Source organism: Triticum dicoccoides, chromosome 5A, assembly GCF_002162155.2.
Source record: "Triticum dicoccoides isolate Atlit2015 ecotype Zavitan chromosome 5A, WEW_v2.0, whole genome shotgun sequence".
NCBI lineage: Eukaryota > Viridiplantae > Streptophyta > Magnoliopsida > Poales > Poaceae > Triticum > Triticum dicoccoides.
In genome coordinates, this window is record NC_041388.1 from 598,414,854 (window position 1) to 598,428,883 (window position 14,030).

The window sequence follows — 14,030 nt, forward strand, 5'->3', positions numbered from 1 at the left end:
AGGAAGTGGAGATGTACATGATTTTATGGAGAACCGGCTAGAGAAAACAAACACAAATCTTGGGAGTATCTACGATCACTACATTAGGTCATGGATATACCATGGATGGTCTTTGGAGACTTTAATGAGATCCTATTTGCTCATGAGAAGGAGGGGGAGCGGTGCGGGAGCAGCGTCTAATGCAAGGGTTCAGAGATGCTTTGGCTGACTGTAACCTGGATGATATGGGAGCATTGGGGGACAGTTTTACGTGGAGGAGAGGATGGATAAAGGAGCGATTGGATAGAGCAGTGTGTAACTCCCGATGGAATATATTGTTCCCGCATGTGGGAGTGCTGAATGGTGAAATGACAAAGTCGGACCATCGACCCTTGGTGGTGAATACTGAATTTTATGCGGAGCAGAGCAGGCCAAGGGGAGCGAAGCGAAGGTTCGAAGCAAGATGGTTAAAGGAGGAATCGGTGGAGGAGCTAGTAAGAACGGCGTGGCAATGTGTGGAGATGCTAGGGATTTGGCCCTTTAAGCCAAAGATTGATGTTGTACACGTGGAGTTGCACAAGTGGGATAGAGAGGTGTTGAAGAGACCGCAGAAGAGGATGGCGGCCCTCAAGGCAGAGCTGGAGGACCTGAGGAGGGGGCCGGCTACGGATGCAGCCATAGACAGACAGAAGGAGATACTGCTAGTCATTGAGAATCTATTGGAACAGGAAGAAATGGAGTGGGTGCAAAGAGGCCAAGCTAACTGGCTAAAACACGGGGATAGAAACACAAGCTTCTTTCATATGTATGCCTCAGCTAGAAGAAAGAGAAATACTATAAAGAGTTTACAGGATGAGAATGGAGTGGTGCAAGAAGGACAAGCAGAGATGGCGAACATTATACAGGCGTATTTTACTAACTTGTTTACTTCGCAGGTGAATATACCGAACGAGGAAGTAATACAAAAAGTGGTGCCCAAAGTGTCAGTACAAATGAATGAGGCCCTTTTGGCGCCGTTCAATGAAGAGGATGTGCGTCGAGCACTTTTCAGTATAGGGGATTTCAAGGCCCCTGGAGGATGGATTACATGCGGCGTTTTATAAGCGGTTTTGGAGTATGATCAAGGACGATCTGGTGAAGGAAGTGTTGGAAGCTATAAACACAGACAAGATACCTGAAGGGTGGAATAGCACAACTATTGTGATGATCCCTAAGGTGGTTGCACCGACCAATATCACACAATTTAGACCGATTAGTCTATGTAATGTGGCCTACAAGATCATCTCCAAGATGTTGGCTAATCGGTTGAAAGGAATCCTGCCAGAGATCATTAGCCCGACGCAAAGTGCATTTGTTCCCGGGAGATTGATTACGGACAATATACTTATTGCGTATGAATGCATGCATTCCATTAAGAGGAAACAAGGAAAGTCAGGGCTCTGTGCGGTGAAGTTAGATATGCATAAGGCATACGACCGAGTGGAATGGTGTTTCCTGAAGAGGATGATGGAGAGGCTGGGCTTTGATAATAAGTGGGTATCGTTGATTATGGCATGTGTTTCAACAGTGTCATATAACATGTGTTTCAACGGGTCCAGTACGGAGGTGTTTACCCCTTCGAGAGGATTAAGGCAAGGAGATCCTCTGTCTCCTTACCTATTTTTATTGTGTGCAGAGGCTTTGTCGAATTTGCTGCAAAGGGAAGAGAACAACGGTAACCTTGTGGGGGTGCGAGTCTGTAGAGATGCACCGCAAGTCTCGCACTTACTCTTCGCGGACGACTCCCTAATTCTGATGAGAGCCGACGCGGCTAATGCAGCATGTCTGAGGGAGATTTTGGATGCATATTGTGAGAGCTCAGGGCAGCTGGTTAGTGATGCTAAGTCCAGTGTGTTCTTTAGCTCGAACATGCCAGCGGAAGAGAAGGCAGTGATATGTCAGAACCTGCGTATTTTTACGGAAGCCATGAATGACAGGTATTTGGGATTACCAGCAATGGTGGGTGTGGATAGGTGTGAATCTTTTGAATATCTAATTGAACGTATCAACCAGTTGGTGAATGGATGGAAGGAGAAGCTACTTTCCACGGGAGGGAAGGATATTCTCATTAAGGTTGTTGCCCAAGCCATGCCAGTATTCGCGATGTCGGTGTTTAATATCCCGAAAAAAGTTTGCAAAGGGATGACGGACGCCATATCAAGGTACTGGTGGGGCGATGATGACAACCACAAGAGAATTCACTAGGCGGCTTGGTGGAAAATCTGCATACCGAAGAGCAAAGGGGGGCTGGGGTTTAGGGATCTACATAGTTTCAATCTTGCCTTGCTGGCCAAGCAGGTATGGAGATTGTTGGAAAACCCGGAGTCGCTGTGTGCACAAGTCTTAAGAGCGAAGTATTACCCGGACGGAAAACTTTTGGATGCAAAGATGAAGAGTGGGTGTTCTTACACGTGGCAGAGCATCTGTGCTGGGATTAACACCTTCAAAAGAGGTGCCATTTGAAGGATCGGAGATGGTTCCCAGGTTAATATTTGGTCTGACCCGTGGATTGCTGAGAGTGCAGATGGACGTGTAGTTACCCCGAGAGGAGCAAACTTGTTGTCAAAGGTGTCCAACCTGATTGATCCGATGACAGGAGTGTGGGGTCAAGAACTTGTTATGGATACTTTTTGGCAGGTTGATGCGGAGAGAATCCTAGCGATTCCGCTCGCGCCGCAGGGTATGATGGAGGATTTTGTGGCATGGAGATTTACTAAGAACAACATGTTTACAGTCCGGTCGGCGTATCATGCGGAGTGGGATCACCAATTTGGACGATGGTTTGTGAGAACGGAAGGACAGCAATCACAGCTTTACCCAGTTTGGGCGAAGCTTTGGGAGTCCTCATTGCCGGGCAAGATCAAGATACACGCGTGGAAAGTGATGCATGGGTTCATACCATGTTTCGGAGTCCTGGCAAATCGACATATTGCTATGCCCAGGAACTGTCCAATGTGTGCAGGCGGATGTGAGGATATCAAGCATGTGCTGTTTACTTGCACAAGAGCAGCAGAAATATGGAGGTGTCTACAGCTAGCGGGATTTGTGGAGGAGGCGTGTAATGTGGACAGAGCTGGTTCTTCAGTTCTGGACCATATTTTATGTATGCCGACGAGAGGGAGCCTGCTTCCAGATGTGAGCGCACAGACATTAATCCTCGTCGGGATATGGTATGTATGGTGGGAGAGAACGCAACAAGTCCATGGAGAAGAAGTTCAAACACCGGCTCGGTCGGCTTTGTCAATAGCAGCCCTAGCTGCAAATTACACGCATGCAAGGAAGAAGGTCACAGGGGTGAAGAAGGAGGGATGGAAGAAGCCCATGGAGGGCTGTGTCAAGCTTAATGTTGATGCAGCATTCCATGTAGAAACCCGCAGTCGGGGCAGTGCTGAGGGATGACAAAGGGGGATTCATAGCTGCGTCGAATGAAACACTTGAGCATGCGGCGGACGCGGCAACAACAGAAGCATATGCCTTGAGACATGGGCTCCTACTGGCGCAACAGGTGGGCGTGACCAAGCTGGTGGTGGAGGCGGATTGTCTGGAAGTAATCCACACGATGAACTCGGGCGGATTCACGGCGACAGGAGTGGCGGCAATTTATGCAGATTGTAATGTGTTGATAGTAGGTTATACTTCGGTGTCTTTCGTCCATTGCCCTAGGGAGGCAAACTGTGTCTCTCATGAGCTAGCTAGGCTAGCGGTCTCAAACCCACTCTCGCTGTGGGTCGAGGAACCACCGGCATCTATTGTACAGTGGCTGGTGGATGATATAACGGTTATTTGATCTAATAAAGAGGCTGAAGTTTCAAAAAATATTATACTACGACGAACTAATAAAGAGGCCGAACTAGGAATCAATCAAATCCTCCTTTGAATAAAATACAAGAGAAAAATAATGTACTAGTACTAGTAATACTACGACGAACTAATCAATACTCTTGAGCCGGTCCCACCGGTGGGGGCCCCGCGGCCACCGTTCAGTAGTACAGCCAACGGTGAACCAACCCTCTGACTGGCTGGCCCCTGTCCTGCGCGCCGCGCCGTTCCGAGGCAGCCCCGCACGGGACGGGACAGGAAACAAACAGGCGATCCATCTGGTCCACTCCCACTCCACCGGCCCGAGGAATCCGAGGCCGACTGCCCATCACCCAAATCCAAAGCCGCCCGCCGCCGCGCCGGATCTCTCTCTCCCCGCCGGCGGCGGCAGCGGCCGTCGACTGTAGCGGCGTCGCGTGCGTGGATCGCGCAGGGGAATCCGAGCGTGTGGCCCCGCGTGGCAGGCAGGAGGACTGGCGAATCGTACCTTTTCTTTCCGCGGTTGGACTCGGGAGGGAGCGGGCGGTGGGGCCCTGGGAAGCAGGCTTTCGGGCGACCATTGGATCGAGCAACGCACAGGGATTAAAAGCGCTAATAATAACTGATTATTTTTTGCTCTGCTAGTAGTAGTACGAGTAGTACCGCTTTTAACCGTGACGAGCTTCTTTTTCTCTCTCCGGTGTGGTGTGGTGTGGTGTGATGCTTGTGCCCCCAGCCGGTTTGTTTAATTGCGTTTGGTCCTCTGGCGACCGGGCGGTGGTTGCAAAGCGTACACCCAGAATGCTCCGCACAATGATGGCCGTGCCCAGTGCCCAGCCTATATGTGTAATCCAAAATGTAGCTCCCAGGCCACCGCGCGTCCTCCTCGGATGAATGATAATTTGTTTGAAAATGTCAATTTTTTTAACATGCATTATAAATTTATAATACTGGTAAAATGTTGATTTCACAAGCTTTTTAGAACACTTTTTTTTGGCCTAGGTCACGACGTATGCCATTTTCTCACAAGAATTTGCACTCAGATGCAAATAAAAAACATGGTTGTTGTGAAAAATAATAATAGTTTTTTTCTTAACGTATTTATTTTTTTGTTAAAAATACTGGGGTGGCATGCCGAAATCGTAGGGTACCTCACTATTTAGCACGAATGTTTCTATATATTCTAGTAATATAAAGATAAGCAATTACTGAGTGGCCACAGGCCTGGAATACCGTGCAAACATTTGGGCTATGTAAATCGCAATGAAGAGCGGGGAGGAGGAAGGAACATGAGATGGAAAATTGGATAACAAAAGAACCGGCCCGAGAGGTTAACGAGATGCCATACGGGTAATGTGGCTCCCCGATGACTTGGTATGTACGCTTGATCGGAGCGGTGTCACCTTGCCTTGATGCTAGTGACGTAAGATATTTATAAGAGGACGAAGATTGTGGAATAGCAGCGCTAGATAATGACAAAGTCATAGGTGGGCGTAGGATGATGAAGGCAAAAAAAAACGGATAACAATGACGACGCAAAGAGCAAAAAACACACAAACACACACACACACATAGATGACATGATGAAGATGAATGACGCGACAAAGAAGGCGGAGTCGTCCCACATCGCTCTGCCCCTAAGTCCTTGGAGCTAACCATCGCTCCGTACTCCTGATCCCGTGATATTAACATGTTGTCACGCCAACAACCCGTCATTTAATTTTGAGACATAACGTAGAGGGTTGGTTGTACAGTTTAGGTATTCATTAACTACGAGATTTGACTAAACAAGTAGGAGTATTATTTGGCAAGCGGACGTTATAGGACCCAAAAGTACTTGCGCTAAACTGGTGCGACAAATCCCATGCCTACATATGAAAGTAGGTTTAGCACAATGAGAACACGACACAAGCAGAAGATGAACAATCAATAAGAAGATAACATACGAACATAACAAAAAATAAAATAAAAAAAACACAGCAACACATTAACACATGCACTGTTCCCAGGCCATAAGTGCACACGAATACATTCAACATGTCCAACCACCATTACCAGTACGTGTACATACCACTAGAGTACTCCTTGCAGCAGTACTCGTCGAAAGGAGTCCAAGACAACCGCGTTGATACATTTGGCTGGCTGGCCAATGTGAAGGTCCGGACGGCGTGTACGTAGCGAGGCCACTGTCCAGGAGGAGATAAAAAAGGCAGCATCACGAGGGGAGGGATAAAAAGATGGCCGGTTTTGCAAGATTTGGAAAGGAGGTTGGGCGGTACTACTAGTATTTTTAACACTTGCTGTTTGTTACTTTCTCTCTCCCTCCCCCCCACCGGGAGGTGGAAGCAAAGCCAAGGGTGGACAGATTCTCTCCCAAGTCCCAATCCCTAAGCTCGTATCCTCCATTACTCTAAACAAACCAACCCGAGGAAGGGGAAAAGAAATGAGCCGTCCTCATGATAACTGTCCCATGGGAAATCCGATCCCCGGGAATAATTATATCATATCATATCACGCACTTGGAAAGAAAGAGAAAAACGTAGTACCGCCGGTTGTCTAGTTCCACACCAGAATCGTGAGAGGGACAGCAGCCGGTGGCGATGCGGTGGCAGGTATAATATTGGGAAGGAAATGTCTGGGTTGGTGATTGATGAGAGAGAAAGCCGGGGGAGAGGGACAAGGGGGGGTGATGGGGAGGATCAGCATCAGGGCGGAGACGGAGAGGGAGAGGGAGAGGGAGGGAGAATATCAGATGTCAACAAATCTGCTGTCCTTGCGGCTCGTTTAGAGAGAGAGAGAGGGTGGGAGTACTACTACTAGAAGAGAAAGGTGGTTCCATTCCATCCCCCTTCCTTGTTGCCCCAGAGGAGAGGAGAGAGGAGAGAGGAGAGAGAAAGAGAGGAGAGAGAGAGGCCGGGCCAAACGACGCCAATCCAAAACCCCCAAAAGGAGCAAGAGAAAAGAGGGAGAGTGGGGAGTGAGCAGAGAGAGAACAAACCAAGATACTACATCCGCAGACAGTGGTTCGTTCGTCCGGGGACGAGGACGAGAACCCACCACTTTCTCTCCCTCTTCCTCGCCCTCCCTCCCTTCTCTCTTCTCTCCCTGCCCTGCCCCCCCCGACCGGACCCGTCCCGGATACGTCGGAGCTCCGGGTGTCCTCCGCCCCGATCGCCCCCCTGCCGCCGCCAGACAGATTTGCCTCTTTCTTTTCGTTGGTTCTAGGATAGATACTACATAGATAAATAAATATCCTGCCTTGGTTGGGTTGGGCGGGTTCTTGGGCGGCGCGGGGTTTCTTGGGGCATGGCCGTGGCGGCGGTGCCGGACAGGACGCTCGCCCGCCGAATGCTGCGGGTCGTCAGGCTCAACCCGCTGCAGCGCAGCGCCAAGAATCCCTGAGGTCAGAATTTCCTTTCTTTATCCTAGCTGGTTTGGTTCAATTAATTCTGCTCGCGCGCTGCCTGGATCGTGGAATCGAGCTAACACAATCCAAAGGAGTGGTCTTGATTTGCTTTCCCCATGTGTTGGAGCTCCAATCCGGGGGCACCTGGGGGGATTGGAGCTCCGATTTCGGACCAATTTCACTCTGTCCGACGCCCCTGTCGCTGTCGCCGTCACTGTCCCTTCGTCCGCTCCTGGCCTCCGCCGCACGTCCAGATCCGGCCGCCCTCCACGCGACACATCGGCCTCGGCCACCGGCGCCGCCTCCTGCTCATTGCCGCCCCCCTCCTCTTGTCTAGATCCGGACACCTGCCGTCCGTCACCATCCCTTCTTCGCTTTCCTCTCTGTACTCCAGGCGTCTGGCTCGACTTTGGCGTCCAGATCCACTTCCCCTTCTCTTCCCACCTCCGTGCCTGTAGCTACCATTGTCAGTTCGTCCTGCGATTGCCTCAGTCTCCCCGTGCGTGCTTGCTCAAGTATGCCTGCCCATCTCTGGCCTTTATTTACACTTCTTATCATCCAAGCTGGAGTTGGAAATGGGTTAATCTTCTATTTCCAAGACACTTCGTAATTCTCCTCTTTCTCAACAAACTGGAATTTTCCTTGGTGAAACCAAACATAAAACTTCCAAGTGGACGCAAATTCCAGTTCAACTGAAATTGGAATTGGGACTCTTTGTGTTATAACTTGCTTGTTGTAAAAATTTTTTGGGGCCTTTTATTAGGTTTCGGGGTTCTTATTTTCTGTTTTGGTGATTAGGTCTGTGTGACGTTTCAGTTGGATTGTACGCGAGAAGTCAATGATTGCATCTGCTGGCCATAGGTTTCTATTTTCCACGTTTGGTAAAGATGATGATATATCTCTTAAAAGAACTAGTCCTTAGGATTTTATTAAGTAGGTTGAACCATCGCCGGTTGACTCGTCTTCTCTCCTTTAGTTATTTCCTGCCCGATGAATTTAGAAACAAACAGGTGAGGTGCATATTCTATGCCATTATGGAATACAGTATATATTTAAAAGTTGGGCCTTTGGTGTTGTTTACTCTGTTGCTGTCTAGGTTTGTTTGATTATTGTAGGGGTAGTGAGTTTTTGTCATGCATTTTATCCATGATACATGTAGCATCTTGTTTCCCAGATCCTTTCTTATTACTCACTGCAGTATTTATTGGCAGGTTATTTCTCTTTAAGTGCCATTCAGATTGGGAGGTAGTATTGATTCACCTGAGCAAGTCAAGCTGTCCAGTTAGCTCAAAGCATTAAAGATTGGAATTTCACACGTGCATTGCATTCACACTGTGATTTCCCTTTGGTGTCCTGTGATGTGATGATCAGTGCTGGTTGCCGTCCGGGTCAAGGGGAATTTTAGCATGATTGCTACATGCTCATTGTTTTGGTAATTTATCAATGGGACCCCTAAATCTTTAGTTGTTTTTGTTTTTGTAAATCTCTGTTTGATATTACTTACTCAGATGCTAGATTCTTAGCTCTTCTCAACTTGCTCCCATGCTCTTAAGTAAAATATCTTGCCGAGGATCTTAAAAGCACCAATTTGTCTGCACTGTGTTATTTGTTTGGGTGTTGCACTTGAAACAACCATTAGACAAGCAGTATGCTGTACGCTACTTGCGTTCAAGCTTGAATTTAATGTAAATAAATGTGTTTTCACATTATGATTGCCAACATGCAGGAAATAAAGTTGCAACATCTAGTTGACTTTGATGTTTCTCTTGCAAGCTCAACTTGATCTTTTTGTTTCTTGTTCAAGGCTTCAAGCAATGAATAATGCATGTTTGTTATTTGAAATACTTGAGGCTGCTATTCCAAAAGCTTTACCTTTCGCACCCCACTTTTGTATATAATTCAGCATCATTTGACTGGTCTGTTCAACAGACTGTAATACTAATGGGAGCTAAAGTGGAAGGTGAGAGTTACAATCCTGGATACTATGCTACAGGGGATCTGCACATGGACTCAAATGGTTGGCGCTCTCCATACTATGAGGATAGAACATCAAATGGACAGTTGTACAATGGCTTCATGACAAAGCAGGCAGATGGTTATTCAGAATACGACAACGAAACGCTAAAGCGCACAATGCTTTCACATGAAGCTATGTTTAGACAGCAGGTTGGTACCTTGGCATTAACTACGTAAACATCTTAATGCATGACAAGTTACAAAAAGTATAAACTGCAGGCACACAGCCGATATTTTCACTTCTCATTTTGTGTTTTTCTTTCTCTTATCTTGTTAACTGATTAACTGAAATCATTATCCAGGTTTATGAACTGCACCGGGTTTACAAAATACAGAGAGATCTGATGAAGCATTATGAAAACAAAGATGCATATGCATACCCAGAACTGGCAGATGCATCACAGACAAATTCGTCATCACAAGTTCAACCAAATGGCTCAAAGATGATATGGCAGATGCCTCTGGTGGCCAAAACATACGGAGAGGCTACTGTTGCAGTGCACACTGATACAAACCACTCCTTGAAGTTCCTTAGTGATGGCAGTGTCCTGCCCTCTCCAAATGGATTCCCCTCGAATGGTGTTGCTTTAAATACCAAGCAAGGCATTATTGACCTTGAGCTTCCAGCTGATCATTATATAGATGATGACAACACATCAGATAATAAGCCTATAGATGATGCATATGCATACCCAGAACTGGCAGATGCATCACAGACAAATTCGTCATCACAAGTTCAACCAAATGGCTCAAAGATGATATGGCAGATGCCTCTGGTGGCCAAAACATACGGAGAGGCTACTGTTGCAGTGCACACTGATACAAACCACTCCTTGAAGTTCCTTAGTGATGGCAGTGTCCTGCCCTCTCCAAATGGATTCCCCTCGAATGGTGTTGCTTTAAATACCAAGCAAGGCATTATTGACCTTGAGCTTCCAGCTGATCATTATATAGATGATGACAACACATCAGATAATAAGCCTATAGATTTCCTTGGTGTAGATTCGGGTACAAAACCTCCGAATGGTGCAGAAGGCTTGGGGAGGTTCAATGATAATAGCTCAACCTCTGGTTTGCTGACTACCAATAAACCAGGAGGCTGCCATGTCGCTGACCTGAATGAGCCAATTACTGGGATGCATATGGGTGGAACAAACGGGTCAGTATCCAGAGGTCTCCCGTATACCTTGGAGAACTCTTGGCGCCAATCTGCAGTGAGATCAAGCACAGCTAACTTTGGTTTCAATAAAGAATACTCCAAAGAGAAGCATACTGACGAAGGAACAAGCTCAAATTTCCTTGATGCAAGTGCCAAACTAAGACAGGACGAGAAACCATTGATTGATAAAGGTAAGGATAAGCTTCACTTAGTACACCTTTATTTGCTTCTTTTCTTGTCATGCTTATCTTTCTATGTTTACACAATAAATATCACTAGTACATGTATTTACTATATCTGTCGACGAAAAAGTCATTTTGCATTAAGAGGTAAGGGTTCACTATGGAATTTGGGGGGAAATGTGGTTACAACCTACCTTCATCCGTTATGTGACTTGGACGTCATGCCCTCCTGGTACCTATTAATACGTATTAGAAATAGCATTTCAACTGCATGTGAAGGTTTTTTCTGTCGTAGTGCATGTAGAACTCGCTTCCCTTAGCTGTGCATGTTGCATATCTGTTTCCGACCATTCTTTTTCTTTTTCTATTTATGCATGATGTGGCAGTGGACTACATTATTATTATCTTGAGTACTTTATCCTATGCTGTTTATAACCAATCTGTAGTTCTGTACAAATCTAGCATATTTGGTTACTGCTCTGTACTTGTAGTGTCCTTGATCCGCTATATTGCTTCAATTCTTTCAGGAAAACAAGTCAGCAACCAATCTTTTTTTACACCCAGATACAGCAATGCTGATCTGCAAAAATCCTTCAAAGTTGCTGATGGGAGATCTGCAACCAATGAGATTATTTACCATGGTCAAAACAGTTCAGTTGGATGGTTTTCAAAAGGTCCTATGGGAGCATCTCCCATCAATAATTTTGCTAGACCTGACCATCCACATCATTCAAGTATTGGTACACTTGTTGCTCCAATCTCCATTCCTCACATAGACCATCCTTCCGTCGCCTCTCCTATAGGTTCTTGCACAGTGGACCCAAGGAGCAGTGTTATCAACAATGCTTTCCAGCGAGTTCCAAGTTTCAATGGATCTTCAACTGTTAATTCATACAAGAGTCCTAGTGCTGTGACCCAAAGCATTGGACCTTCGATTCATAAGCTGAAAAGATTTGATAATTTGGATGGTAGTTACTTTGGCTTTCCACCTGATCCATTTTCCGCATCACGATCCAGACAACAGGTTGCAATTTCGAGCGAGTTGGAGCAAAGGAACTGCCTGATGTTTGAACATTCAGCAGCACGGCAGTCTCATGGGTATCCTCAGTCCACAAACGGCAAGGGCATAAAGAACTTTAATTTGAATGAAGCACTGTCAGATGGTCTGGAAGAGCTTGTAGAACGGGATCGGAGATCTGTTGGTAGTTTGCAGCATAGTAAAGGCGAGGGATCAGTATTTGGGATCTCTTGGCTAAAAAATAAAGCTACTTGTGCTGACCCAACAGGGCTGGAAAAGCAAAGAAAGATGCTTGGCCATTCCAACGGGACTGCAGCAGACACGAAAATCAACAATAACTTGACAGGAATAACACCGATTGTTTGCAATTTGTCAGATTCTGCCTCGACGTCCCTAGGTTGCAGAATTAAGATAGATGATGCTTCTGAAGGCATCACTGATAGAACTTGGCTGGTATGTAATAAGACTGAGGAGAGTACTACGAGACATTTACCACTTTCAAGCCAGAAACCCTTGGATAGAGATGGACAAGCTGCTGAAGGTGTTGTCAAGAAAAGTGGCGCCGCTGTAGTCAGAAATTTGTTTGATCTGAATGATGATGTACCACATGAAGATAACTCAGAGTCATCAGTAGTGTCACATGAATGTGATGTGGTGGCCTTACAGAACAACCATGCTAAGCGCACATTTTTGTTTGACTTAGAAGAAGTGCCAGCTTGTGAAGATGGTGCTGCCTGGACTTCTCAACAGGAATGCACACCTTCTGGCAAGCTTGGTGCATCCAAGGAAGCTGATATGTGTTTTCCATCCGCTACAGATGCAGCGCAGATTATTCTTGCGTTGTCAACGGATGTGCCGACCACCACAGGCACACCCGATGGTATGTTGCAGTGGTTTGCAGAGCTCGCGATATCAAGCATGGATGACCATGCCGAGCAAGCAAAAGTCCAGGGTTGCATCGATAATTCCAGTGATGATGGTTCAGACTCATTTGAAGCCTTGACACTGAAGCTGGAAGAGTGCAAGACCGATGAGCGCTGGACCAGGACACCAGAACCACCACTGACAGACGATGACCAAGCTGTTTCAGCGGTGAACCTGCTGTCCAAGCCAAAAAGAGGACCGCAAAGGAAGCGACGGCAGAAGCGAGACTTCCAGAAGGACATCTTGCCCGGGCTTTCATCGCTTTCCCGGCCTAAGATCATAGAGGACATTCAGCTAATTGAGGGGTTAGTACAGGCATCTGGTGGATCATGGGAGTCGAGTTTAACCAGGCGAGCGCGCGGTGGGCGAACAAGAGGTAGAAAGCCCCGCAAAGACCAGCCAGCTACCGTAGAGATAGAAGCCGAGGCGAGCCCACCACCCTCAAAACCCGACTCTGTTGGCTTAGAAGCTGATGAAAGGGGCATGGTTAGCTGGGGGCGAACAACAAGGCGGTGTCGCAAGCCACGATGCCCATCGGGCAATAGCATCGCAGCTTCGTCCTGAACGACCTCTGATCCTGGTCGGTTTCGGATTCGGATTTGCCATCGAGATTGCGGTGGACTGGTATAAAGGTAAAAAGAAAAAAAAATCACAGCCATGAGTGTGCATACTCTGCTGGCCTGTTTGGCTGGCCTCCCCCCTCAGAGATTCCATGCCTTTTTCGGGTCGAAACATGATGTACATTTTTTTTCTATAATAAATTCTTAAACTAGTCTATATGTGACAATTTCTGTAACAGCGTTGTATTAAGCTGGGTCCAGGGCCTGAGAGGCCTGCTGTAATTCTTGAGATAGTGGCGAGGTACCTTGACTGGCCGGTACTTGGAAATCAAAGAGGCTAATCGGTGTAGTTCTATATAGTTTTATCATGTTTTGTTTTGTGTTTCTGTATGTAAGTTTTTGTGTTTCTGTATGTAAGTTGCTGCTTCATTTGGCTGCAATTTTTGCTTCGCGGCCTGTAGCTCAGCGCTGCCTAGTTGGAGTGGAGACTGGACACCACCGTTAAGGACTTGATCCAGACAGAACTGGTAGTTCATGGCTTGTTTGGAGTAGCTTTATTTTCATCAGTTTCGGTAGAACTGAACTACTAGCACCCTTTGAGAAAGGAGAGTGTAAATGTAAACGAGCTACTGGCAAATATATATATCCAGCTCGAACATGACCTGTTGCATGCAACTGAACCTAAACAGCACCTACGCGGGCATTCAAATGTGTCTGCAAGAACATAGCACACGGGAGGAGACAAGCAGAGGCTGCACTTAGCAGGAGCTTCCTCGCCTTCTTCTTTTTTTTTAGCAAAAGAGAGGATTTCCAGGGGCCTTCCTCTTCGATTTCATTAAGGCCTCGTTGGACAGGGGAGGGTTTGCGGCCCCGGAGTGAAGGGGGATCTGAGAGGATTTGGTTAATCCTTCTCTTCCATCCAATCCCCTCAATTCCCCATTAATCCCCC

At 46.8% G+C, this 14,030-nt stretch overlaps 1 protein-coding gene across 3 annotated transcripts; it reads left to right on the forward strand.

Moving 5' to 3' along the window:
• The first annotated feature begins 6,638 nt into the window (after positions 1-6,638).
• Positions 6,639-13,459, forward strand: LOC119303215. Of its 3 annotated transcripts, XM_037580321.1 has the most exons (6): positions 6,639-7,219; positions 8,434-8,654; positions 9,152-9,388; positions 9,541-9,631; positions 9,944-10,588; positions 11,107-13,459. In XM_037580321.1, exons 2-6 carry the CDS (start codon positions 8,640-8,642, stop codon positions 13,083-13,085), a joined length of 2,967 nt encoding a protein of 988 aa, XP_037436218.1. In that variant the 5' UTR covers positions 6,639-7,219; positions 8,434-8,639; the 3' UTR covers positions 13,086-13,459. The 3 variants fall into 3 exon arrangements, with proteins under 3 accessions (XP_037436218.1, XP_037436216.1, XP_037436217.1); XM_037580319.1 differs by having other exon boundaries at positions 6,640-7,219; positions 9,541-10,588; XM_037580320.1 differs by having other exon boundaries at positions 6,641-7,219; positions 9,216-9,388; positions 9,541-10,588.
• Positions 13,460-14,030: the final 571 nt, after the last annotated feature.